Raw genomic sequence first — 26427 nt, forward strand, 5'->3', positions numbered from 1 at the left:
CATTGATAGATCAATTCTGTGGGGCACGAGGGATAAATTGCATTGATCAATGGTTTAATTATTTCTTGCATCTGAACAAGAAGAACCCTCTGGACAAAGACCGTGACGTCATGCGGAGGACACGGATGGGCATTGAGGTCATCGGCCGGTTGCAGTACAGCCCAGCCATGATGCATCGCGATGGTTCCATGGGAGAGGGAAGTTAGTTGCTCGTTGAACTCTATACAGTAGACGTGAAGTGTACCGAGTATCTCATGGAGCGACAAGACTGCCCCTAGAGGAAGCCAAGCAAGAGTCATGATATCTGAGAAAAGAACCGCATATGCAAAACGAATCTATATACTTGAGCCAAAACACCACAAACACAGCACCGCTCCACTATCGAGCCCGAATATACTCAACCCTCACCTTCCTCCTACTATCCTCCTCCCTTCTATCCACCTCCTCATCCACTTCCTCATCCTCAACTACCTCCTCCTTCCACCTCCCCCGTTCCCTACTAACAATACCACCACCACTAGGTCTCCTCCACCCCCCTCTCTCCCTCATAACCACCCACTCCTCCACCCTCTCCCGCTCCTCCTCAGGCTCAAAAACCCCCACACACTCCACCTCCTCCGCCTCCACATCCGGCAACCGACAGAACTCCCTCTCTCTCTCTCTAACATCAATCACCACCGGCGGGGGCGGGGGCGGTAATCTCGGCCGCGGCCACGGCCTCGCAATCCTGACAGGCCTTGCTGGCGGCAGCGGGATGAACGTCTCCTCGACATCTCGAACCTTACTCCGACTTGTTCGGTAAGTATCTCGCTCCCGCTCTCGAGGAGCAGGTGGAGGCGGAGGCTTGCGAGACGGTTGAGGGGGGTGGTAGCTTCGCGGTGGGGGGCGGATGGAGATGGAGGTCGTAGTGGAGCTGGAGCTGGTGGTGTCGCTGCAGGTGCTGCATGAGCTGTTGGATCTTCGTCGTCTGCGGAAGTGGTGGTGGTGGCTACTATGGTGGTGGTGATGGCGATCGTGGAATCGCGGTGGTGGTGAGGGAGAGGAGGATCGGGAGGAGGAAGAGTCGAGGTTTAGATTGAGGAGTTTGGGGAGGGAGAGGGAGTCGGAGAGGGGTGGGAGGCACATTCTTCTCTTTTTGCTTCTTCTTCTTCCTCTTCTTTGGATTTGTGGTGTAGGATTTGGATGGAGAAGTGTGGATTGAGTGTATAGTATGTATAGTATAGCTGGTAGGATATCGATAGGCCTTAATTCTTGGGGAAATGTAAATTGTAACTAGTAGGTATCATTGTTGTAGATAACACAGAGTAAAGTCATTCCAAAAAGAGAGCAAAAGAGAAAGACTCGGAGGGAGATACCCATGTTTTCTATATACATTGTACATTTGATAGCCATGCGGGAATCACTTGACCGGGGTAACCTGTCATGCGGATGGTCGGGCCCGGTGATAGCGTCACTTAGGCGGATGATATGAGGGTTATTGGACATCGGGTGGGCGCATCATATCTGCGGTGGTGCTAGTTTCTACATGAACTTTTGTCATGGGTGTGCAGCGAGGTTTTTGGAATGGTTCCGGGAGACAGAGATAAAGATGGGGATGAAGGTGGAGGGAGTGGAAGTGGAAGTGGGATAAGTATGGGTTAGGACAATGTACATGATGTTGCTAAGTTGGTCTGGTGACTTCTCCATCGGCCCTGCATGGTCGGTACAAAGCCTTGATCTGAGCTACGACCTAGTCAAGGCGCAGAATCAGCTTTGACGTGCAGATGGTTAACTCCTCATACCTCCGAGATCGGACACCACCTACTTTAGTATACAAGGATTAACAATGCTGCTTAATAGGTATTGGAGCAATCTCATTCACAACCCCTCTCTCTACACGGAAAGGGCTCAAGCAAAGCAAACCCAGCGCCAATTATTGGTTACAAGAGCACCGCAAACACCGTGTCCCCACCCCCAAGGAATTCCCGAAACCCAGCGATCAGCAATCCTAAGCCATGTCGTCCGCATCGTGGTGATGGGTGTTCTCATTATCCGATGCGTGGAATGCATCACCAAACGCCGAGTTCTCCAGGTCCGGGAGATCCAGCCCTTCATTCTGCTCGGTGTACGCTGCGAGCGCATCGCCTGCGCTATCCATATTCGTGAAATCGAAGTTGGCCCCGTCCAGCGCAGAGTCCCCGGCACTCCCTCCGTTGCCGGGTGTCAGGCCTTGGATGCCACTACCCGGGGTGCTGATGCCCGGTAGGGAGCTATCACCGCCAGCAGGCTGATCCTTCTTCTCGTCGTTGACCATCACCCAGTCGCCTGTTTCCCCAGCGGCCGTGTTCGTCGCCTGTCCGTCGCCCATATCCATGTCGATATCGAGAGACGTACCCTGCTGCGTAGCGTCGGCGGTGGGCTGTGGCTGCGGTGGCACGGGTACGCCTCCAGAAGGTACACTGGTTGTGGGAGGAACGGCGGGTGCGGCTGTCGTTGCTGCTGGTTCTTGGGTGGTGGAAGAAGCAGGAATGGCCCCAGCGGCAGAGGGTGAGCCCAGTTGGTCAAGGAAGTGGCTGTCGGCGTTCTCCATATCAATATCACCTTCCGCTTGGGGTTCGGGTTTCTGCTCAGACTCAATCTTTTCCAGCAGACCACCTTTCTGCACGCAAGAGATCTTGGGCTCCGGTACGATCTGTCGTTGCCACGATTTCTCCACCTCCCGTACGATGTCGTCAACCTTGTACTTGGCCGGGTTCTCTACTTGAGGAGCCTGTGAGTCATCTTCTTCCGAAGGCATCACAACACGACCTTCCAACCTCCATGTCTCTGTGCCAGTCTCTGCAGGGTCTGTTGCGGCTTCCCGGAGCCGGAGTTCTGCGTCCTTCAACAGCGAGGTGCGGTTAAACTTCTCCATACGACGCGCATGACGCTTCTTCAGCTTCTCAATTTCAGCTGTCATGTCAGCGACCTTCTTAGCGACACGGTCAGCGAATTCCTCTGCCTTAGCAGGCTCCATCTTCTCTGCGGCTTGACTTGACGCGTTGGCATCCTTCGTCTCTCCATTGGCAGGTCCAACGGGTGCATCGAAGAATCCCGCCGTCAACGACTCCAGCTCTCCTTTCCGGCCCAGGCCCAATGAGACCGGAGTGATCTGGTTGATAGCATACGGTGAGGCGAAGATCTCCTCCATCCACTCGTGGTGTTGCTGGTATCTCATCTTGCTGATCTCGCGCGGAGTAAGCAAGTCCATAGCATCCCCAGTCGAGACGTCTTCATCTTCAAGGGCAAAGTCGGCTGTGGCAGCGTTGACTGCAGCAGATGAAGCGCGATGCCCGCGGGCGGCCTTGGCGGGTGTGGCAGCGGCCGGAGGCGGCACACCGGGGCCTGGTGGGGGGTAGAACTGCTGGCGTCCTACCATGGCACTCGGGTATGCGCCAGGAACCTGAGGGAAGCCTTGCGGAGCCATCTGCGGAGGGAAGTTGATGGCTGGCCAGTTGTTGCGATCGTGTAACATGAAGTCCTTGCGCGCGAGTTGGCCTTGGCTCTGGAGGAACCTCCGTTGAGCCAGCATGTTCTGGACTGGAGGCATGACGGGGATCCGGTTCGCGGGGATGTGGTCGGTGGGAGGACCTCTCGAGTAGTGAACAATCCACAGGGAAGGGTCAGGCGGAGGAACGTTCGGGTTAGGGACCTTCGACGGCAGAAGTCGGTAACGTCTGCGGCAGTGGATAGCCAGGGTCTCGTTTGGTGGGTGATAACCACTGCGATGCAGCCACATCTCCACCAGCTGGAGCATTCCGTGTCAGCCATCAGCGCGTCAACGTAGGAGAGAGGGTCAGGATGCGCATACGTAGCCGCGAGCTTCGAAGGTGAACGCTTGTTCGACGTCGGCCCAGACATAACCGTCGCTAGCAAAGTTGGTTCCCAGCTGGTTCAATGGCTGCCAGGTGAGCATGACAGAACCGTCCTGCGGGCCATCGAGGAACGTCCAATGCATCGGTTGCGACTCCCGGACGATCTTGGGCGCGGAGAGCAGGTATTCGACGACAGTGTCGGTGGGCATCATATGCATAAGGGGATAACGGTGCCGCGACACCAGATGCATGTGCGGCAGCTAAGGAGCGAGTGAAAGCGCCGCTGGTTAGCAATCGGACATTCTAACTATGCAGCAGCACGTCTCAGTTGGATGACCTACCAACTGCGCGGGAACACGGCTCGCTGGGTCGTCCATGATGATTAAAGACCGTGAAAGGACTAGGGAAGATGGGTATCAAGGTGGTCGCCTAGCACGCGGGATGTTTAGCGGATGGAAACTTCGAAGCGCATCCGGTGATGAAGATGGCCGACAGGCGACAATCGAGCGCAGACTGGTGGACGGAGAGCAGCGAAGGCCAACGCGACGCGGAAATTTGAGGTTCCTGGCCGATTCCCGACATGGCCCCTGCGGGCGACGGGAGAGACCCATCATGCAGGTTACCTGCCTGAAGCATCAGGCTGCCATAGCTCCCGATTGAGACGAGATCCCGGCTGGCCAGAGATCGTCGGAAAAACCCACATTAATCCTTTCCCCAAGCGTGCAATTCGTGCATCCGAGTCTCCAATCCCCGCAATGTTGGGGTCTTATGGTTTTAGCCGCCCCCCCAGACTAGTTAACTAACTAGATCATCCTACGTGGAGTGAGTCAATGGAGTTGACCCATCGTCAAGGGAACCTGATGTCCTGCTTCATCTTTCTAACCGATCCAGCATTCTTGCAGTGTTTCGCACACAAACTGCCGTTATGTCCATGCGAGGGAACCATGCAGTATAGTCGGCAAGGGTCATCCAACGACTCATATTGAAACATCCAGCCGCTTCTTCTCCTTCGTCGCCCAATGCCTTTGCGACCTTCCCAACCAAGCCTTTTCGCAAAACTCGGTTGGATTGGACCCAAGCTTTGACCCGCCACCCACCGCGCAGTGATGATTTCTCTCCGCACTCGTCATGATTGGGTCCTTCAGAGTGTGTCATTGACCCGAGCCCATGCGTCTCCCCTTCGGCTTTTTCATGCACTTGGAGTGTAGCCCTCCTATAGTGCCGTTCGGCTTTGAGCAAGCGATGGCATTATCCCTGGAAAGGCAATTGTCTCGTCCGATCTATCCAGTAGTTCTCTCCCGCTTCCCTCCCACCCCTGCTTAACGTCACTATCCCTCACCTGCGGGGCGTGGAGAGGAGAGAACACATTCGCGTAATCGTGGCTCGCATTCAAACAGGTCTTATTGGTGACAGACCACGCGAAGCACCCCTCTTGCATCGCGCCGATGCTATAAATCTTGCTGCCGCCCTCATTCTCCTGCAGGCTGTCCTTGTTCGGTCCGAGTTCTGCATCTGTACTTCTTACTTCTTCTTTCCGTTTAGTGAGTCATGGGTTTCTTTGGCAAGAGGGAAGCTCCCGGTGACACTACGGGCCATGTCGATGCCATCATTGAGGCACCGGGGCCTGATCCAGAAAAGCAACAAGTCGCTCATGATGAGGACTTTCACACGGCGCTTCCTCAGATTCCTCAGGTCACACCTACCATTGATCCCGCAGTTGAAGCGCGCTTGTTGAGAAAATTGGACTTGAGGGTTCCAACGCTGCTAGGGTTTTTGTGTAAGTTCCAATATTCTTTCTTACTCCCGCACTCTCACTTTCACCGCTCATCCGACTTGCTTCTTTATCCTGCCTTGTCACATTTCACCTTTGGTATTTCTTGGAGCATATCTAATATGATGTGTACATGCAGATCTTCTTTCCCTTCTGGATAGAAGCAATATCGGGTACGTTTTCTCAACCTTTGCATACTAGCTGTGACCTGTCGCCTGACATCGTGCCAGAAATGCCAAAATCGCGGGAATGGAAGAGGACTTGCACCTCACGGGAAATCGCTATACATGGCTCCTGACTATCTTTTATATATCCTACACCCTGTTTGAGTTTTTGGCTTTAATGTGGAAGATAATGCCACCTCATAGGTGGGCAGCTATCACAGTAATGACTTGGTATGTACAGACCCATAGCATTAAGGTACCTCGCTCGTTATTTCTGACTGATGCAGGGGCATTGTTGCGACCTGCCAAGCCGCAGCACAGAACTGGGGCGGGATGATGGCTCTGCGTTTCCTGCTCGGCATGTCCGAAGCAGCCTTTGGTCCCGGGTCACCCTATCTGCTTTCCTTCTTTTATCGTCGTCAAGAGCTCGGCCTCCGCTGCGGTTTGTTCTTGTCAGCTGCGCCTCTAGCCAATACATTTGCGGGCGCTCTTGCATATGGCATCACTTCCGGGCATGCAAAGATCGCCAATTGGCGCTTGCTTTTTCTGGTTGAAGGCAGCCCCTCGCTTGTGGCAGCCTTCTTAGCATGGTTCTACTTGCCTGATCATCCCGCGTCAGCCCGTTTCTTGACCGAAGAAGAGAAAGAGGTGGCGCGCGCCCGGTCGCTTCGACGCAGCGGTGAAAGCGAGCGGGTGACCGGCATTAACTGGAAGGAACTGTGGCAGACCTTGCTGGATGCGAAGGCCTGGCTCACTGCGGTACGTTACGGTGGCTCTTTCAACCAAGTGGTATGCTGACAATGATGGTATAGTTGATGTACTTCAGTTGCAATGTGAGCTTTTCCTCGCTGCCCGTCTTTCTTCCCACAATTCTGGAAGACATGGGCTTCACCGCGATTAATGCTCAAGGGTTAACGGCGCCGCCCTACTTCGCTTCATTCCTCGTTACGATCGCCACTACCTGGCTGGCCGATCGGCTTCAGCAGCGAGGCTTGGTGATTGCCTTGTCGTCACTTGTTGGTGCGATTGGATACGTGCTGCTTGCGACCTGCACCTCCGTTGGGGTGCGCTACTTTGGAGTGTTCCTGGCAGCAGTGGGGGTCTTTCCTTCGATCGCCAACATTCTCCCTTGGGTCTTGAGTATGTACAACGCCAACTCTGCTCTGATCATGTGACTAACATCTGAATGTAGATAACCAAGGCTCAGATACTCGACGGGGTATGGGTATTGTTATATTGAACATCATCGGGCAATGCGGGCCTTTCTTGGGAACTAATGTCTTCCCAGCGAGTGACGCACCTCGCTATATCCGGGGCCAGTCAATTTGCGCGGCCTTCATGTTCTTCACCGTGATCCTAGCACTGGCTCTACGGACACTGCTTGTTTGGGAAAACCGTCGTTTGGACAAGAAGTATGGCACTGCAGCCGAGAGGGCTGCCCAGGCAACCACGAAGGGAGATCTTACTCTAGGAGAGGAGAATTACGGAGCAGATTACCGATATGTGCTGTAATTGCTGGGTGTTTCTGTGCGACGGTGCTGCTATGATGATATGACTTACGATGACGTGATGATGTATTCGGAACAAGGTATATAGAATACAGACTATGATATACACCCCCATGCAAGGAAATGTGTTATTATTGTTGAAATGAGCCAGGAGATGATGTGGTTCAGGACTTGCGCATAGCCAAATCTCATCTCATTCCTCTCTACCACTTACTTTAGTCTTATTACCCCAATATATAGAATGTATTGCTAGAGTTCTTAGCTATTGTGCCCAGCTACTACAAGATGTATGGCTTGGACCAACTCAATCATAAGATATTGATCATAGTCTGGCGCGCATGGGGCTCTCATGGCAGGAACCTTGTCATCCTCGTTTCAACACAGGTGGTTCATGTGGGCCTGGATTTTCCTCTTGAGACTCGTAACTACTACATGTACTTGGCCTTCTTACCCGCAATATTCAAATTACTAATAGACGACAACATGCAATGTAGTGAGCCCACCAGGAAAAAGTATTTTTACTAGATAGTAGTTGTTCGATTCCTACATCTCAATTACTGTGCTCAATTGGGAAGCACTAGCGTGATGATGGAGGGGTAGTACAAACTAATCTAATCCCACGGAAATATATCGACGTCACAACCAGACCTTCATCCCCCACTGAACTTATCGAACCGCAACTTAATTGTCTGCATCGTACTACTGCACTCGAAGGCAAAGGCCATCTTTTCCCATAATCTTATTCAGTGAGCCAACAGCCATTTTACTACCATCGATCATGTGCATCGCTGAACGACAAGCGCTAATCTGGGCGCACGCTTACCACCCCACCAGCATAAAAATGCCTTGATTAGGCTACTAACTCCCTCAACCACCTGTTGCATATATAACCTTCCACTACATACATACATCCACAGTTTTAATATCTATCTCACATTCAAAATGGCGAATGCTTCTACCGAAAGCCCCAACCTCTATGGCATCGTGGATATGGGCAGGTGAGTAGTATACAACCCATACTTTCCTCACCACACGACCACATAACAATGACACCAAACTAACAAACAACCACAGCAATGGCATCCGCTTCTCCATAACCGACATCTCCCCCCACGCCGCGCGCATCATGCCCATCCTCTTCCAAGACCGAGCCAGCATTTCCCTCTACGACGCGCAATTCTCCGGCCCCACGCGGGGCCCAATCCCACCCCACATCACCGACCAAGTCGTTGACCGACTCGCCCAATTCCAAATCACCTGCGACGATTTCCAAGTTCCCAACGAGAACATCTACGTCCTAGCTACAGAGGCGACCCGGACGGCCTCGAACTCTGAGGAATTCAGAGCGCGAATCAAAGAACGCACCGGGTGGGAAGTCGCTCTCCTCTCGAAGGAAGATGAAGGGCGCATCGGGGCATTAGGCATTGCGAGCAGCTCTGCCTCCGTGGCAGGCATCGCCATGGACCTCGGTGGCGGAAGCACACAGATTACATGGGTGATGGAGACAGAGGGCGCCGTTACGACGAGTCCGAAGGGTTCGTTCAGTTTCCCGTATGGAGCTGCGGCGTTGACGAAGCGGTTAGAGGAGGCTCAGAAGCAGGGAAAAGATGCTGTAAAGGAGCTCAAAAGTGAGATGACCCGGAATTTCCAAGACGCGTATCGCCAGCTGGATGTCCCAGACGCGCTGGTAGAGATGGCTCGCAGTCGAGGCAGATTTGACCTGTATCTCTGCGGCGGCGGGTTCCGCGGCTGGGGATACGTCCTGATGAAGCAGAGCAAAGTCACCCCGTATCCGATCCCCATCATCAACGGATTCCGCGTCAAGAGAGAGGACTTTCACGACACTGTCTCCGTCCTAGACGTCGTCTCCGACACGGACGAGAAGATCTTCGGTGTATCAAAGCGCCGCGCCTCCCAGATCCCCGCTGTGGCCGTTCTCGTGAACGTGATCATGGACGCATTACCAGAGATCACTCACATTCAGTTCTGTCAAGGCGGCGTTCGCGAAGGATTCCTCTTCGACCGACTGTCCAGCGAAGTGCGCGCCCAGGACCCCCTCCTCGCAGCAACGACACCCTACGCACCCCCCTCAGCAACCGCAATCAAAGACCTCCTCCAGTCTGCACTACCCACCTCACCATCACCCATCGCCTCTGTCCACCCTCCACCATCCTTCACCACGAACCTAATCGCAGCCATAGCCAACCTCCTCTACGCCCACTCCCAAGTCCCCCGGGAATCCCGCTCCGCTGCAGCCCTCCACAGCACAACGACGGGTCTCCTCTCCTCCACGAACTGTCTCTCCCACGTCGAACGAGCCCTCATTGCCCTTGTTCTATGTGAGCGCTGGACCGGGGACCTAGCCCCCATGGACCAGGCGTACCACAAGCAACTGAGTCGGTGTCTCACGGCGCAGGAAGTCTGGTGGGCTCAGTATCTGGGGAGAGTGGCTGTTGTAGTCGGGGATGTGTATCCCGCTGGGAGGGTGGTGGAAGGGCAGTGGCGGATCCGGATTGAGACGGGGTGGGAGGAGATCGTGAAGAAGGGGGAGAGGTGTGATTTGTTGAGGGTGAGGGTGCGGAGGAACGAGGGTGTTACTGCTGTGCTTGAGGATGTGCTGCGGGAAAGGACGGAGAAGGTTGAGAAGGTTGGGAAGAGGAAGAACTGGGTGAAGGAGTATGGGGTCAGGGTTGGGGTGAGTATTTGCTAGTTGAGCTTTTTGAGCAAGTATCTACGGACTATAGAGGGGTATAGCTTGGAGGGGTAAGATGAGTTGGATATAGTTATTGCCGTAATTTGAGTTGCGTAAGGGACATATGGGGTCAGTGTTTCGATAGCTTACGGGTATTTTCAGCTGTTACTACGAGATACAAAGGGGAGATAATTTGGTCTACAGTGCTGCAGCTCTGCTCTTCGTAGGACTACAAGAGAGCTAGCTGACTGAGAGGAAAGCGAGAGATTCTTATCTCACGTCATCCCTGGGCATCCTCTGAGAAACGAAGGAGACGCCCAGACTCGGCCTTACAGCTGCCAGCCCGCGCATTCCAAGTCATCGGTGCGAGCCTGTCAGCCTCGCCACTGTGACTCACTCCGTGACGGATACCCTCAGCACTCCCCCCCAAGTCTACGGGCGGACATGTCCAGCACATCCGTAGCTAGAGGTCAGAGAAAAAAAAAAAGAATGATTGAGAGACTGAACAGCGATGGTATTCATCCCAAAATAAGATCCGATAAACTCGAAGAACATGAAACAATCATCTGGGAAGGTCATTCCATTCGAAAACCCGTTTCCACACACAAAAGGTGAGTCGATAAATAGCTTTAAAAGAACATCACTAAACGGGCCCCCCGCGCTTGAAAAGAGAAAAAAGCGAAGGGATGGCCTCCTCCCTTCCTCTGTCCAAGCGCCTTTTGTGATGAGATACGCATCACATGGTTTTGCTCAGCCCCTCAATTTCCCATCACGCCAAAATGAAACCCGGGGAATCGTTCGTCGTTTTGCGGTTGTTCATCGAAGATTTGGCCGTTTACTGGGTGGGGTTGGCGTTCATCTGTAGATAGTAAAAAAAGATATGTAAGCCGTACTGTACTGCACCTCTATTCCAGACTCTCTTCTTCGCGCTTTGTCGAATTTTGAAGTCTCTATCAGGTCGGTTTGGTTCATTCATACCTTGCGCTTGCCACCGGTCAGGGTAACGTTGACGAAACGGCGAGTGTAGACGAGTCTCTTGCGGGCGCGGCCCTTGGGGCTCTTGGGCTTCTCCTGCTTCTCGACCTTGGGGGTGGCGGCCTTGACCTTACCGGCACGAGCGAGCTATTGGATTTGCGAAGTTATGTTAGATGGATGATGTCTTGTGGTGTTGGGATATCGTCGATGGACGAGGAGGCGAGGCTTACCGATCCGTGAACCTGGAATCAAAAGCATATTAGTTTATTTTCCCATCATTTCATCAAAATCATCATTTTCAGCAGAGGGGATTATCTCAGTTGAACATACCTTACCCATCTTGGCGATTTAATCTGACCTTCAGATACAACAAGGAGGGATTCTGTCGATGGCGTTTGTCGGGGTTGCGAGCAAAGGTCGATGGGTGTGGAATTTTCGCTGTTTCGCTGCGAGGTCACGCGTTTGTGCGGTGGCGCCCCACCGGGCTTCTATCCGCTGCCCCCTTCGGTTAGCCGGTTACATAAGATTGCTGTGCTGGGGTGCTGAGTAATACGGCTTTATGCGGTGGATAGATGCCAGAACTAGTTAGTGCGGACTTCCTCAAGGTTCACATTTGTTAGTGGCCTCAGGAATCAAGCCAACAAGACTTGGGCTCTCTATTGGAAATGCAAGATGCTGCGTTCGCAGGCATACTTCATTGCATAGCAGGATATTGCTTCATATTGCCCTTTTCCACCACTCTTGAGGAGATAATGGGGTATTATTGGCGACACATCCATCATTCTCCGCTTTGACGCACCCCGAGATCTTAGCCTGTTGAAGCTGTCCGGGAGGTCTACTCAATATGCTGTTGCTCAACCGCCATCATGGTCAATGACGAACTCAGGCGTTGGTGGCTGTTACCACTGCGCATTAACAATCTTATCAGTTCTGCACGACACTGTAGGTCGACATGCTTTGAGAGGACGCAAATACTAGCTGCCTTCGATATTCGGAAGTCAGAATGAAACAGCCTAATTTGAGAGTCGACCAGACTAGGCAGTTATTGAGGAAATGCGACCTGCTATCAGACTGTTGGCTTACGTCGGCTTTTGTATGTCTCTAGATTGCCTCGTCTGACTACTTAGGAGTGGAATCACTGAAGGTATCTAGTCCGACACCAGACATTGTGTGATGTAGAAAGGGATTTGAAGGACGGAAAGAAAAGGCCGTCTTCAACAAGGTAGTATTCTTCTCAACATAATCAAGCTATCACACATCAGTCAGGAAGATTGGGGTGCTGCAGGAAGTGCTCCTTCCTTGGTAAGCGATAGGCCTGCCGTTCTAGGCGATTGGCGCTATACTCTACGCTCTTCAATCGGGAAAGATTTCTCGATTGGTCTCTCTATGTGGCCTAGACATAGTAATCAAGCGCCAGGACTGCAAAAACATTAGCTCATATTTACAATAGCCCCTAGAACAAGAACCACACCAGATCACCGTGGTTATGACACTCGATAGTTGTCTGTATCGATAGGCCTGTATATAGGCTACGCATCTGAGCTTCAACCTCCAAGCATCAAGGGGCGGTAAGCTACATGATTGGCCATTTAGAATCATATGAAAAGAAATATAGACATCATTGCATTGAACACTCTGTAAGGTAGACAGTGTCCTCCCAAGCTGGCAAAGAGGAAATTGTTCTTCGATTACCTGCTCTGCTACGCTCTTGCCACTTCGAGCACTAGCAGGAGATTCGATCGCTTCATGATCGATAATTAGATGTGACGCGGACCTTTTTATGCAAGATCCCTGCTGGAACTACCAGCTTCACAAGATAGTACTCATTGCGCCTCATGGAATTCCTTGAAAAGTCTTGCGAGGTTCATGAGAAGGGCTGCCTATTATGGCATGACACTCGCAGGTATCCAGCCCCTATCTGGTCCATTACCGTTCTGTCCAATACGCCGGCCTCATATGGTCCACTCTTTTGGACAATCATGAGTAGACTTTCTTGACTACTCGACTGGCGTCTAGATATTTCGAAGATTATCCATTAAGTATGGTCACTGGGTCTAACGGATTTGGACCCAGACAGTATTGGGCTTGTTCCCCATACCAAACTCGTCAAGGTGTGTGTCCAGACATCAACCCATCATGCAAATCACTACGCGTCGGTGCCTAATTGATGGAGCAGGCTAGTGACGCCTTGAGTCGGAGATTCTAGTGATGCGAGGAGACTTTTCTCGGAGGCCGCAAGTAACTCCCGAGACTACACCACACACCATAGAGTGAGGTTTCGATTCGAACCAAATATGCACGAGATTGGAAGCGTGGGGCTTACTGGTGCAGACATTTGAATACACTGACTCCACGATTGCGTATGAGTCATAGTCGTGGGATGCCAGTGCAGAGACCGTTGCTGCCGTGTAACAGCTCTCCAAAGGCCGATGGTATGCTTTCCATGATAGCTCAGGCAAGTAGTCTGGCCGTAATTACTCAGATTGGGACTAGATAACTATTAGTCCAGTAAATGAGTAGACGGACCCTACGCATGCGGAGTTGACTGCCTTTACAGATCACTGGGACTAGACATCCCCTTGATTGTATCAACAACAAGCCGTGCGAGCTGCGTAGTGGTTTACATCACATGAATGCTCTACCATGGTATCGCAATAGGATCCGACAAGTTTGCAAGTGAGTGGATGCCTTACAAAGTGTCCCAATAGCCTCGAGATTGGTCCTCGATAATGCCTAAGATATGGGCGTGAAGCGACTGGCACTAATTCCTTACCTTGTGACTCCTCTCGAACCAGGATGAACATGTTTGGCAAGGGGTTAGCAGTACAACGAGCTGCAGGATTTCCGTCGAGATCCGGTGATATGTCGACCTGCTATTGCCTAGAGTACTTTGTGTACTTTTGATTGTATCGGTGTGGAGCGAAATTCCGATATGTCCCCGGCCCATATCCACAACCACGTTGCATTGCGTCGCAACGGCGCTGGCATGTGCGTACTGCGTAGGCAGAAATTTCCGACGTATAGCGAGCAGTGACGAACAGATCCACTGCAAGGTACGTGGTATGCCCGGGATGCGAGTTGCTTGTTCCTGTCTATCCGAGCGGGGGTACCTGGCAGTCGGTGAGCAGGCAGCCCAATGCCGGTTGTCATTGGGTGCAGCGAAGGGAATCTGAAACGCAGGTGGATCGGCGGTGACGGGGAGTTGAGTTCGTTTGAGAATCGCGGTGGAGGGAGGGCGATGCTTCAGATCAGTGGTGGATGAGAATGCGATTAGGTTTGGCTATGATTATAGTGTAGTTCGTGGGATGGAATTGGTAGTGCCATGTGTTTTGCTTGATTTTCTCGGTTGAGGCAGATTTGTCGATCGCGAGGGGAAGAGAGAAGGATTGACTGGAACAGTGTAGTGAGTATTTGCATCGTATGGTATTTAAAATATTTCAAGTATTATGACTTTTTCAATATTGAACTGCAAAAAGGAAGTAGTATTATTGTCAGCTGATGTGTTGCATTGTTTGCCTTTGCAGCTGGTAATTTTGGAGAGTAAATCAGAGAGATGAGAACAATCATTGCTGGCTTTTCTTGCGATCGCAGGTGGAGACTGCTGGTATGCTGTGATCTGATCAATAATGACTGACTGACAGACTCGAATTCGAGTCCACTCTTTGTCTGCAATGATCGTTCATTCTCCCCCTCCTCTTCCCACACTTTGCTTTTGCTGTTCCTGGTTTCATGTGACTGATTTTCTTCATTTCCGCAACAGACTGAGCCAGTCACAGTCGCAGTCTTACCTACACCCATTTTCAACACAACAATCAGTTGATCCTAAATTCTAAATCCTTTCAATATTCAGCTTTTGGCCATCATACTATCAAGTATCGACCTGATCGATCGGTGGAGTCTGATGCCGTTGCGCCACCGTCATTAGTTCCTTGCTGAGACACTCCACGGCCGGGACGCATCACCATCCCCATCAGCCAGTGAGGGGCCCTCCAGGATGGATCGCGACCGTCAAGCATCAACACTATTAGCTGACTAGTGATGCTTACATCTGGAGCCAATAGTATATCGACTTCATCCCCCAAAGTTCGGCGAATCATTCGATTCTTTGCTTGTTCCGTGCCTGACGCCATTGCCTTGATGAAACAAACATAATCCAGCGAATAAAGACCCGGCTCACAGCGGAGGTCGCTGCCTACAGCCCTTTCTCCGCCCAACAGTGATAATGGTGGCTTTGACGCCACGCAACTCCCAAACGTCAGACGGGACAAAAATATCCCACCCCCGAGAAAGGGCTGGGCAGAAGGAAAGGGAATCCCTTCGAAGGGGGGGTGTAGATGCCAATTTGCCAAGCAGTAGAACCTATCTTTGATGTAGCTCGTCTACGGTTTCTGCATCTTTTCTGCAGAATGGTACACTTGACGACAGGTCAACTATGGTTGCGGTGTGGTTCTTAGGGCACAGAAATTATCGGCATTACATGAGGGGAACAAGGCATGGCGCCCAGACGAGGGGAATGCCTTCGAGTCTGGACTGCAGTGGGGGGCGCGCAGTGGGCGTTCATCCCGGCCAGATGGTGAACTAAACTGCCACTAAACTAGTGCTGCCCTAAAGGCGCGGTCTGGCCGCTGCCAGACAGTTGGACGACATGACCCAGCACAGAACCGGATTGTTGAGAGTGGTTCTGTCGAGAGAAAAGCTGCACAAAAGTACAAGATAAACGATACTGTTGGGTAGACATACACCTCCATCCAAAGTAGGGGGAATAAGTCGGATACATCCACTGGACCGATCAGCTGCAGGTATCCGCACCACTGCAGGAACAACCACCGCAAGGTTCCCCCCGGACGCTTGCTGTCCAGTCGCTGCCAATCGCCAGGCACACGGGCTGAATAATGGGCGTCAATATTTCTCTGTCCCACTGTCCCTGAGCGACACACGGTACCCGCCCGATGACGTTCCATGGGTCGGCCGCGGTGAGGATGCAGGGGGTCAGGAACGCTCCGACGCAGGCAATCAGAGGGGGTCGTCGAACAATGGAAAAAGCAACGACTAGTGACTAGTCGGACTTTACTCATGCAAAGAGCAAAAAACCTTCCTCCCTGTGGAGACCTGATTGGTCGGAACCGAATGGGCGCCTAGAAAAAGCACCCAGCCCTAAGTTGTTCTGCAACTGCCACTGCCCGTTGTTGGGCGTCTATATAACCGCCCTCTTTCCCCTCCCTGTCTCCTACTCGAAACTCTCTTCCTCACCTAGATCTTCCTCTCTCACCTCCCCAGCCTTTCCTTCTTTGCACCTGTGCCGTGCACGGTCAAGCCATTCCTTCATTCTTTGAACATATTGCCTGACTCCTAGTAGTCTAGCAGCCACTCTTTGCAAGAGCGCTTTGAGAGAACCGGTATTCTCATACTCAAAAAGTTATACATACACATCACTTCTCTCCGAACAAAACCGAACAAAACCCGAAGAACATATACACCATGGTCTCCTTCAAGTCTCTTCTGACCGCCACCACCCTGGCCACCGCCGTTCTCGCCATCCCTCATGGCGGCCACGGCCATAACAGCCACAAGCACCGCTCCACCCACGTCGCCTCCAAGCGCGGCTCTTCCTCCAAGCGTGGCGCTGCCTACAACTCTGTCTCCAGCGTCCACACGCTGACCTCCGGCTCCTCCGGCAACGGCACCGTCTCCTGGGCCTATGACTGGAACATGTACGCCGACGGCAGCCTTCCCAGCAACGTCGAATACGTGCCCATGCTGTGGGGCAGCAAGATGTTTGGAGGTTGGTTGACCGCCATCGAGACTGCCCTTGACAGCGGTAGCAATTACATCATGGGATTCAACGAGCCCGACGCCTCCTCCCAAGCCTCGATGACTGCTTCCGAAGCCGCCAGCTCCTACAAGAAATACATCACTCCTTACTCTGGCAAGGCTAAGCTCGTTACCCCGGCCGTCACCAGCAGCACCACCGAAGGCGAGGGTCTCAGCTGGATGAAGTCCTTCCTGTCCGAATGCAGCGAGTGCGACATGTCAGTGCTGGCAGTCCACTGGTACGGCACCTCGGCCGATGAGTTCAAGTCCTTCGTGCAGGAGGCCATGCAGGTGGCGGACGACAACGGACTGGACGAGACCTGGGTGACGGAGTTTGCCCTCACCAGCGGCGAATCGGCCGGCAGCGATGAGAGTTCAGCGGCGGACTTCCTCGACGAAGTTTTGCCGTGGTTGGATAGCCAGAGTGGCGTGGGACGGTATGCGTATTACATGTGTGCAGACGGCTATCTGCTCAGCGGGGAAGAGTTGAGCTCCAGTGGAAAGGTCTACGTTGCATAGACAACTACAACTACCTTGATTCCATTTAGATCTGCTTTACCTTGCCTTTTATCCTTGATACCTTTTGAGTTGTTTTTATTCTACCATTCTTATGCCATCCTTTCTTGAAAGAAAAGAAAGAGATGAGCATCCCATTTTACCACCCACTTTTACTTCAATACAATACAAGTCCAATTGAAGTCAAATAAAATGAAAAACCCAAATAACAACTTTCCCACAAAAATTGTAACAAATGAATCACATTCACAACCCCGACCGAAACTCCAAATTAAAATCCACATACATCCCCCTAAACACACTAACCAGTGCCCGTTCCACGGCTCTTCCGACCCAGAAAGCAGCAACATTGGTCCTTGCTCCCTCCTTTCCCCGTTGACTTCTACACATCCATGGACATTACCCCCCCGTGGTGAATCTTCATTGGCTGGAAGGCTATTTTTGGGTTTCCGGCTTTCTATCTCATCTGGTTTTGTTCATGTTGATTATCATGAGGTTTTACCATGTTGGGTTTGGTCTGGGCTCGCTTGGCTGGGCTGGGCTTAGTTTCCTTTCCTTTCCTTTTTTTTTTTTTTTGTCTTTCCCTTGTGATGCGATGCATTTTAAGTAATTGATTGATTGATTGTGAGATAAGTAGTTAGTTAGTTGGTTAGTGGTTGTGGGGTTGGTTCCGTTCCAATGGCTCGGGAAATTGGTTTTTCTTGGTGAGAGAGATTTATTGTGATAGAGAAGAGAGTCTGGATTTTTTTGTTGCGTGGGCTTGGCCGCTTGGCTGCTTGGCTGGTTAGTTTTCTGTTGTTCTTGCTTTGGGGGTGTTAGACGAGAGATGGAAATGAAGTAGTAGGTTCGAGGGTAACAGTGTTGAATGGGGTTTGTTGCACTAGGTTGCGGAGAGAAAATGGCGCAGGTGTTGGATAGTTGCATTAATTCTGAACCGTGCAGTAAAGTTAGTAGGACTTGACTGACTGACTGAATGACTGACAAGGTTTGGTTGGGTAAGCCGCTGGATTAGTTAGCTATGATTCACGTGATATAGGTCATGTTGATGCAGAGTAGACAGAATAAAACAGTGAAAATAAAAAAATAAAATAAAATAAAAAATAACGAATAATATAAATCATTAAGAAAAAATATCGAAAGGAATTATGCTGTACAGCTTACCGATACGAAATTATTCCCTCGATCGAAGGTTAGTATGTATTGTTTCATCAAGAACAATGAATCTGCGGCATCTTCCGCCTCGAGGAAACGACTCATGATCTAGTGTCGCAATCTGGATGACCGGGAAATTTTTACAGGAGAACTATTGGGGTCTCTCTTCAAAGTAGCCTGCTTGATTCGCAATTCTCCGTCCGGGCTAATCTACAAGGTCATCGAGATGGCTATGGTATTGATCGTAGGCATACTGCAGACGATTTGTTCCTCGGCCTGTACCTGGAAAGAATGAAGCTGGACTGATCTTGGCGACAACCAATCCCTTCTTGAAGTTGTAGTATCGTGTACCAGCCTCACTACAAATTCTAAATCACCATATATACAAGTCTCCTATTTCTGGCGCGATCCAGAAGCTTCATCGCCTGTTTGGGAACCAACTGAACAATGAAACCACCGCTAGCAGACGGGACATCAGGAGTGGGAAGCAGGTTCGCATGCTAGGAATACCGCCCAAGGAAGAAGCCTATTTATGCAAGCGATACTCAGATGATTTCCATTGGCCCATATTCCATCACTCCATTCACAGAAGAGAAAGATCAAAGTTTAGACTTGGCCCAATCATCAAAATCGCACTGCAGAACAGTAGTCAAGCGTGAAAACGAGTAATAAGATCCCTATAATAGGAGTTCAATTTCTCATCTACAACATACAACAGAGGAGGGGGAAGTTACTAACCTGAAGGGTAATGATCTCCACGATTTCTCTATCAGAGAATACACCCTTAACACTCTTCCACAGCTCATCACTAACTTCAGGCTGTTGGATAATTGTTTCGACGAAGCTGAGCAAGATGAGATCTTTGTCGCTGAATCCCGCCGCCCCATTGTCAAATTTCCTGTCGATGAAGAAGTTCTTTTCCTTAGCGGATGCTTTCAGCGCCGCTTGCTGCTGTTCGGTCACACCGGCCTTCAATGATACGGGAATATGATGGGTCCATTCATAGGTTGAGTTGAACTTTGACGTTGTCAACATAATCACCAATTCACGGTGTCTGGCTGAGAGTGATAAATGCTTGAACTGGGCGTTCCCTAGCCCTGCCCAGTGATCAACAGTTGCTGTGCTGTAGGATAGAAGTTTCATGATGTTGAGCGTAGGGTGCGATTTGGCATGCTGTTTAGGCGGCTCTGGATAGGGCAGTCGAGCCATGATGGTTCTTTTGGAGAGTGACTAGGCTATAGAATGGTTGAGATAGATCCGTGTAACGACCAGATGTTGTTGATTCTGTGCGGGGATATTGTCATATATTACAGTTGATGTTGATTAGCGATCTTTGTTGAGTCTATGACGACAAATCCGTAAGTGCCTCCTGGGCCGAGGGCCGAGCAAATAGTCGGACCCCGAGGTCGTGGAGGTATAACACAGCGCTGAGGCTGAGTAGACAATTCAACGATGCCAACAAATGGAGCATTGAATAACACGAACAATGTCTTCCAGATAATTTGTGGGTTTGATTGAATGTAGTGGTGTTTGGCAGTCACGATAACGGATACGATGGAAGAGTTGCCGCATTGACAAACTTAGCTACTACTTAACCATTACGTGTCAATACGGAGCTATTAAGGAAGAGTCAAAACAGTTGCGCCAGTTCTGCATCCTAGTGTACGTGAACTCGTGTCATGACAGGTGGTTAGGTAGATAGTAGTCAGTGGATGTCTCTGTGTATGTGGACATCCACTCAATTCATATTATAATAATTGGTTGTGGTTAGTTGATAATGTATCGAGTGCTGTATCTCATCATCCCTCGTGTCTATTATACATTCCTGAACGCCGGTCCGTCCGTCCACACACCCATCCAGCCAGCCAGCCCTTTTTGTTCTCTTTTATTTTTCTTTTGGTTCCTGGTTATAATGTACATTGGTGTTACCCGTCTGGGCCTGTGGCTTCGCCCATTTCGGTGTCTTCCGGTTCCGGTTCCGGGTCATCTTTGTGTCCGTTCGGTTGTTCGAGGTTGTGGTCGTGGTTTGTTTCTGGTAGACCGTTTGGTTTCTCGACTTCCATGTTCCCAATCGGTTGTTGGACCGTGTCTCCATTCACTCCGTCTCCGTTTATTTGGGGAGGAGTGTTGGCGGTGGAGGTGTTCGTGGTATCTGCTGCTTCTGCATCTGCATTCGCTTCCTCCCATACCCGCACGGTCCCGTCTAACCCGCAGCTCACCATCAGCCGCGACTCCTCCAGCGTGCATGTGTCCACTCCCAGCACCACCCCGTTGTGGCCCTCCAGACGCTGCAGCACTTGCTTGCTGACCACGTCCCAGCACAGCACAGCTCCGTCCTCGCTGCCGCTAACGACGAACGCATACCGCGGTCCGCCCCGTTCTCCATATACTCCGAATCCACCCTGCAGACTGTATTTCTTGTTGCCATGGCCCTGGTACGTCTTGATGCACCGCCCCTCGACGTAGTCCCACAGTCGCACGCAGTCGTCCAGCGTCCACGCCAACACGTACTTGCCGTTCGGGGAGAACTTGACCGCCGTCACGGGCGGGTTGTCTTCGTGCACCAGCGTCCGCAGACACTGGCCCGTCGCGGTATCCCAGATTCGAATCAGTCCGTCTGTCGCGCACGAGGCAATGAGGGTGCCGTCCCAGACGACGTCGATGCCTCCGACCGGGTCAGAGTGTGCGGGCAGCGACCGCATCACTCGTGCTGATCGCACATCCCATAGGAATACCGCTTCATCGTAGGATCCGCTCACGAGCATGTTGCCTTTGGGCGAGAATGCTATCTGGTAGACGTAGTTGTGGTGGCCGACGAAGGGGATCGGATGCGCCTTGCCCTGTTGCAATGTATTAGTTCCCGAGAATATTACCAAAACGTTATTTGCAACGTAAACCCACCGTCAATACATTCCACAGGCGAATCGTCTTGTCATCTGATCCCGACGCAATGGTCGCACCGTCCGGACTCCACGAGATAGTCGAGATGCCTGCCAGATGACCCTCGAATGTATGGATCAACCGACCCGTCACTGTATCCCATACCTTGACAGCCCCATCCGCCCCTTGTAACACTGTCAGCGACCTAATCTATACCAAGGAAAATTGAGGAAAAAGGAGAGGAGCATAATAAACCCACCTCCGCTAGCAATCATCGAAGAGTCCGGCGAGAACCGTACTGCCGAGACTCCTCGGATATGACCCCGTAGTAAATACTTCTGGTGATAAGTCACCTTGTCCGGTTTGGGCGGCGGCGGTGGTGGTTGCGGCACCGGGGTAGGCGACCGTTCGCCAAACGACTGATCAACAGCTACATCACCGTCGGCGGCGGTTGCGGTCTCTTCGACATCGCCCTCGGCGCCGCCGTCTTCCTGCTCCGGATCAATTTCGGGGTCGAGTCCAGGCTCGGGAGCCACGTCTTCCTCCTCTTCTTCCGCCTCGTCGTGGTCGTGGTCGAGATATCGCTCCGAGGACGGCTCCGCGCTTGGCTCGGAGGGCGAGGACGGACTGCGACCGCGATTCCTCGCCGACCAGTACTCCTTCGCGTCGACAGCCAGCTCGTCGGGGCTCTCGGAGCCGCTGAAGCTGCGCGAGCGGCGATATGGGCGCTGTGGGGGATATGCCTTCTGGATGGACCAGCTGGCGCGGCGGCGTTCGGCCTCCTCGTGGTCGGAGCCCGCGGCCAGCTCGTCGGACGAGGATTCTACGGGCGAATGGATGAAGCCATTCTGGGGCTTGGGAGTGGTATCAAGGCGACGTCGCTTGGAGCGATGCATGGAGCCATCCATGGGAAGGCAGAAAAACGGCGCGAGAGAATTGTGGGAAAATAGGGAGAGGGAGGGAGAAAAAGCAGAAAAGCAGCGATCGCGATGATTTCTTTCATCGCCGCGACTTTCATCCCTCGTGACAATCAGGCGCTTTTGGGAAGGCGGTAAGACCGCTTCCCCAGAATGTGCCTCAAGGCGGTGAGCACCATGATTTCATCGTTTTTCGTTACTTTGGCTTCATCTCCACCTCATCTATATCCCCCTTAATCAACCATATTCATCTTCCTTTGTTCTTTCTAGTCTTTCTATTGCCCATATTCTATCTCCTATTATTATTACTATAATTTACGAAATGCTCCTCTAATTCAACAATACTACATCATCCCACAATGTCTGCCACCTCCGAACCCCCCTCTTCCTCCCCCTCCTCAACCCCCACCCACATCCGCATCTTCACCCTTAACTGCTGGGGTCTCAAATACATCGCCAAACACCGAAACGCCCGCCTCGCTGAAATTGGCCGGCAGCTCGCCATTGCCTCTCCGCCGCCCGAAATCGTCGGTCTTCAGGAATGCTGGACACAAGAAGACTACGAATCCATCCGTCAGCAGACCCGACACATCCTCCCTTACGGAAAGTTCTACTTCGGCGGTATCTGGGGCGCTGGTCTCGCCATCCTCTCCAAATGGCCCATCGAAGAAAGTAGCATGTTCGCATACCCGCTCAACGGGCGTCCCACGGCCTTCTTCCGCGGCGACTGGTACGTCGGGAAAGGCGTGGCATGTGCGCGCGTCCGCTTCGGACCCGGAGTCCAAGACGTCGCGGAGGTGTTCTGCACGCATTTACACGCCCCCTACGAGCGAGAACCCAACGATTCGTATATCTGTCATCGAACGGCACAGGCGTGGGAGATTGCGAAGCTTATGCGCGGGGCTGCGGAGCGCGGACATCTAGTCATCGGTCTGGGCGACTTCAACATGCTGCCGTCATCGTTCGCGCATCAATTGATCCAGGCTCACAGCCCCGTCCGAGATGCATGGCAGGTCCTGCATCCGGATTCCTCGGTCGGCGCGGCCATTGACCCCGTCGAGCAGAAACGGGGCAAGCCCGTTCCTTCAGCGGAATACAACCTCACGGAGAACGGCGCCACCTGCGACGGAAAATTCAATACCTGGCGGTGGTCCAAAGAAGATCAGAAGCGTCTCGAAAAAGGCCAAGACATCGTCGTCGACAAGGATGCCCCATGTCCCAAAGGCAAACGCCTCGATTACATCTTCGTCGGAGACGGCAACTACCCCCCATTATACCCGGCACCGCGCTGGTCCGTCGAATCCACCCGACTCTCAATGACAGAGCGCCACCCCACCCTCCGCTGCTCCCTGAGTGACCACTTCGCCGTCGAGGCAGTTATCACTCGCATCCCATCAGAGAAAGCCGCCAACGACACCAGTATTACCCACCATTCCCCTGCCCCCAACGCCGCCCTCACACCCGATACCTACGACCGCATCATCGACATGATTCACACGTACGTCCGTCGCGAGCGATCACAGCGCCGGTGGCGCGTAGCGCATTTCCTAGCCTCGGTGATTATATCCATTGGCTGCTTCATTGGGGTCTGGTGGACAGGCGATCACCTACCATACGTAGCATTTATTTTGGTTCTGGTGAGCACGTTGAGCTTTGGAGCGGGTATCTTGGATGGCTTGATTGGAGGGTTGTTTATGTCGAGTGAATTGCGCGCGTTGAAGGAATTTGAGTGGGAGGTTAGGAATGCGAAGATGATTGCTGAGGCGGTTGGCGGGAAGGGGGAGAAGGTGGAGTAGGAGGGTGCTTTTTGGGAAAATTGGGATATGTTGGGTGTAGTAAGCTTTTGTGTATATGTATAGTATGTAAATTTTGGAAAGGAATGAGATGGTGTATATGCTTGAATGGCAGTATGGGTCATGTCCTAAGTAGTAGTTGGGTCTATGCATTCTTTGTTCAAGTTGTGCATCTTATGCATGCATGCATTTATGTGCCGGGGCATAGGTATCCGAACCGGTGTTTATCTACGCAGGTCTATTATCCTACAAATATATGAAATATTGATAGACAAGTATAATAGTCATATTGATCATAAAGAGTGTCGTTAACAAGCCAGCGACATCATCATCATCCTCGTGTGTTGCAATTTAGTCACACCACGTGCAGAATCTTCCACATAACGAGTGAAGAATAACAAATTCCATGTGATCTCTCACACTCAAACGGAGTTTACTGAGACATTTACTCAGCGCACTCGCGCTTACGCTCGTCAAAGATCTGCAGCGCCTCCTCGGCAGCCTTGACACCGCTCAGGACCATAGCACCAAAGGTAGGACCCATGCGGTTGAAGCCATCGATCTCCGACAGCTCCATACCACCGATGATCAAACCCTTGGTGACCTCGCGGGTGTTCTTGACGATGGCGTCCTCGGCCGAGTTCATGTCCAAGCCGCGCATACCGCCGAGCTTGTCGACGCTGTTCATGGAGACGAGTCTCTTGGCTGAGAAGGCACCGAAGGGACCGTCGTGACCGGTGGTACTGATGATCACGGGGGCGTTGATGGTGTTGGGGTCCATGCAGGAGTGGTCGTCGTGGTGAAGAGTGACCAGGGTCCAGTTGGTGACCACACCGGCGATGCGGACATCCTTGGGGTCGCCGCTGGCAGCGGGGCGGGTGATCAGGTCTTCCACGCTGGTAGCGTTGAAGAGCTTGACGTTGGGGAAGGAGAGAACCTTGGACAACAGGGTCGAGGTGAACAGCGAGGCGTGCTTCACCACGACGTAGTTGGGGTTCGCAAGGTCTTCCTCGTAGGGCACGCCCAGCTCGTTCAGGAAGACCTCGGCGGGACGACGCATGACCATAGCGGAGAAGAGCTGGCCACCGAGCCAGGCACCACCACCTGGGATGAGTCAGTATGTTGGTTTAGCTGGATGAGTGGGTGGGGGTTTGTTGGAGAACGAACCAGGAGAGACATTGGCCTCGACAATGGCAATCTTCAAGTCCGGACGAGCCTTGGCCAGAATATACGCGGTACTCAAACCGCAAGAACCAGCACCCACAATGACAATGTCACTCTCAGCGTACTTGTCCAGATCCTGGAAGTAACGTCTGGTCATAGCACGCGAGACCTGGCTCTCACGGATGGGAGCGAACTTGAAGTTGTCCCACTTGCCAGCGAAGTGGTCGAGCAGCTGGGTCTGGGAAGAGCCAGTGACGGGAGCGGCCTCCGGGACCACCACGTTGGACTTGATGCCAGTGGGGACCACGGTGGGCTCGAAGATAGCAGCGGGAGGAGACATGTTGCTTTCAAGTGTGTGGACTGGGAATTGTTAGCCATTCCATCAAACGGGGGGATACGAGGGAAGGCATGATCCTTTCGCTGGTATTATCCAGATCAAGTTTAACCGTATAATCTCAGAACGAACCCAGAGCCGGTGGCAGGCAGCAATGCTACACTACTACTGGATAGGAACGAACACCGGTCCACGCCCAAGATTTACCTGAGATACCTGATCATTGAGAGAGTCCAGCCAAAGGCATTGCATGACTTCCATCGTGTGTAGTAAAGTATTGAGACGAGACCCCCGGGGAGGGGGGTCCATGTAGGTGGAATTACATTGCACGGAAGGTTTCTAGAACGAGGTTAGTACAGTCTAGCAGGGGATACAAACATGGGAGAGGATGACTTGTGATGAAAGTCGATGAAGACTTGAGTGGAAGTAGTAGATAGTAGATGGTTGTTGGGATGATGGAAGAAAGGGAAGAATAAGAAGCGGGGGAGAGGGAGGGGCAGGTATAAATACTACGGGAGAGGAGGGGGGGATGAAAGTCACGGTACGTAATGGAGATGACAGCTGCCAATTGCTTAATTACTTGACTGCACATACTAAGTCTCCGATGTGCGGGGATTATTGCATCCTGCTTTTCTTCGTGGAGCTGGAGCTGGAGCTCTGTGGTCCGTGAGGGATCCAGCGACTTGCTCCGATCCTGCCCGCGTAGGTTTCAACCCGGTGAACCTTTGCAGCAACCGTGTGAAGTCATGGAGGGTGACGATCATACTAGCGATACTACTATGTGGACGCGCAATGTCAATTGGCTTCACCCCGATTCGCTGATTGGATTCCACCGTGCTAACCACTATGTGTCGTTGCTCGCTAGCTGGCTACTGTCGAGTGTCAACAGGGAACGGTTATGCAATAGAGACATGGGC

At 52.1% G+C, this 26427-nt stretch overlaps 9 protein-coding genes across 9 annotated transcripts; 3 read left to right on the forward strand and 6 right to left on the reverse strand.

The window, feature by feature from the left end:
• Positions 1-39: 39 nt before the first annotated feature.
• On the reverse strand, positions 40-1736 carry BO85DRAFT_306415 (uncharacterized protein). Its single transcript, XM_025655378.1, has 2 exons — positions 1356-1736; positions 40-1223 (listed from the first exon to the last, which is right to left on the reverse strand). Exons 1-2 carry the CDS (start codon positions 1483-1485, stop codon positions 379-381), a joined length of 975 nt encoding a protein of 324 aa, XP_025515497.1. The 5' UTR covers positions 1486-1736; the 3' UTR covers positions 40-378.
• A 251-nt stretch (positions 1737-1987) lies between these two features.
• BO85DRAFT_459605 (uncharacterized protein) lies at positions 1988-4210 on the reverse strand (the record flags this gene model as incomplete). The annotated part of the gene is made up of 3 exons (XM_025661665.1): positions 1988-3766; positions 3830-4093; positions 4175-4210. 3 exons carry the CDS (start codon positions 4208-4210, stop codon positions 1988-1990), a joined length of 2079 nt encoding a protein of 692 aa, XP_025515498.1.
• Positions 4211-5381: 1171 nt separating this feature from the next.
• BO85DRAFT_372080 (putative MFS transporter) lies at positions 5382-9986 on the forward strand (the record flags this gene model as incomplete). Its single annotated transcript, XM_025656024.1, has 7 exons — positions 5382-5610; positions 5744-5777; positions 5835-5999; positions 6056-6527; positions 6581-6908; positions 6961-7276; positions 8351-9986. The coding sequence occupies 7 exons, from the start codon at positions 5382-5384 to the stop codon at positions 9984-9986; spliced, it is 3180 nt and encodes a 1059-aa protein (XP_025515499.1).
• An 887-nt stretch (positions 9987-10873) lies between these two features.
• On the reverse strand, positions 10874-11282 carry BO85DRAFT_488303 (40S ribosomal protein eS30; the record flags this gene model as incomplete). The annotated part of the gene is made up of 4 exons (XM_025663521.1): positions 10874-10897; positions 10947-11090; positions 11174-11185; positions 11274-11282. The coding sequence occupies 4 exons, from the start codon at positions 11280-11282 to the stop codon at positions 10874-10876; spliced, it is 189 nt and encodes a 62-aa protein (XP_025515500.1).
• Positions 11283-16220: 4938 nt separating this feature from the next.
• BO85DRAFT_306520 (glycoside hydrolase family 128 protein) lies at positions 16221-17521 on the forward strand. Its single transcript, XM_025655379.1, has one exon. It carries the CDS (start codon positions 16422-16424, stop codon positions 17271-17273), a length of 852 nt encoding a protein of 283 aa, XP_025515501.1. The 5' UTR covers positions 16221-16421; the 3' UTR covers positions 17274-17521.
• A 1062-nt stretch (positions 17522-18583) lies between these two features.
• Positions 18584-19949, reverse strand: BO85DRAFT_478040 (carboxymuconolactone decarboxylase family protein). Its single transcript, XM_025662867.1, has 2 exons — positions 19161-19949; positions 18584-19099 (listed from the first exon to the last, which is right to left on the reverse strand). Exons 1-2 carry the CDS (start codon positions 19629-19631, stop codon positions 19022-19024), a joined length of 549 nt encoding a protein of 182 aa, XP_025515502.1. The 5' UTR covers positions 19632-19949; the 3' UTR covers positions 18584-19021.
• Positions 19950-20114: 165 nt separating this feature from the next.
• BO85DRAFT_468968 (WD40 repeat domain-containing protein) lies at positions 20115-22263 on the reverse strand. Its single transcript, XM_025662304.1, has 3 exons — positions 21562-22263; positions 21324-21487; positions 20115-21262 (listed from the first exon to the last, which is right to left on the reverse strand). Exons 1-3 carry the CDS (start codon positions 22208-22210, stop codon positions 20348-20350), a joined length of 1728 nt encoding a protein of 575 aa, XP_025515503.1. The 5' UTR covers positions 22211-22263; the 3' UTR covers positions 20115-20347.
• A 188-nt stretch (positions 22264-22451) lies between these two features.
• Positions 22452-24121, forward strand: BO85DRAFT_449577 (inositol phosphosphingolipid phospholipase). The gene has a single exon (XM_025660191.1). The coding sequence runs from the start codon at positions 22579-22581 to the stop codon at positions 24013-24015; it is 1437 nt and encodes a 478-aa protein (XP_025515504.1). The 5' UTR covers positions 22452-22578; the 3' UTR covers positions 24016-24121.
• A 157-nt stretch (positions 24122-24278) lies between these two features.
• On the reverse strand, positions 24279-25920 carry thiA (thiamine thiazole synthase). The gene is made up of 3 exons (XM_025657925.1): positions 25904-25920; positions 25180-25849; positions 24279-25116 (listed from the first exon to the last, which is right to left on the reverse strand). The coding sequence occupies exons 2-3, from the start codon at positions 25514-25516 to the stop codon at positions 24458-24460; spliced, it is 996 nt and encodes a 331-aa protein (XP_025515505.1). The 5' UTR covers positions 25517-25849; positions 25904-25920; the 3' UTR covers positions 24279-24457.
• Between the last annotated feature and the right edge of the window lie 507 nt (positions 25921-26427).

The sequence above is a fragment of the Aspergillus piperis genome (assembly GCF_003184755.1).
Source record: "Aspergillus piperis CBS 112811 unplaced genomic scaffold BO85scaffold_9, whole genome shotgun sequence".
NCBI lineage: Eukaryota > Fungi > Ascomycota > Eurotiomycetes > Eurotiales > Aspergillaceae > Aspergillus > Aspergillus piperis.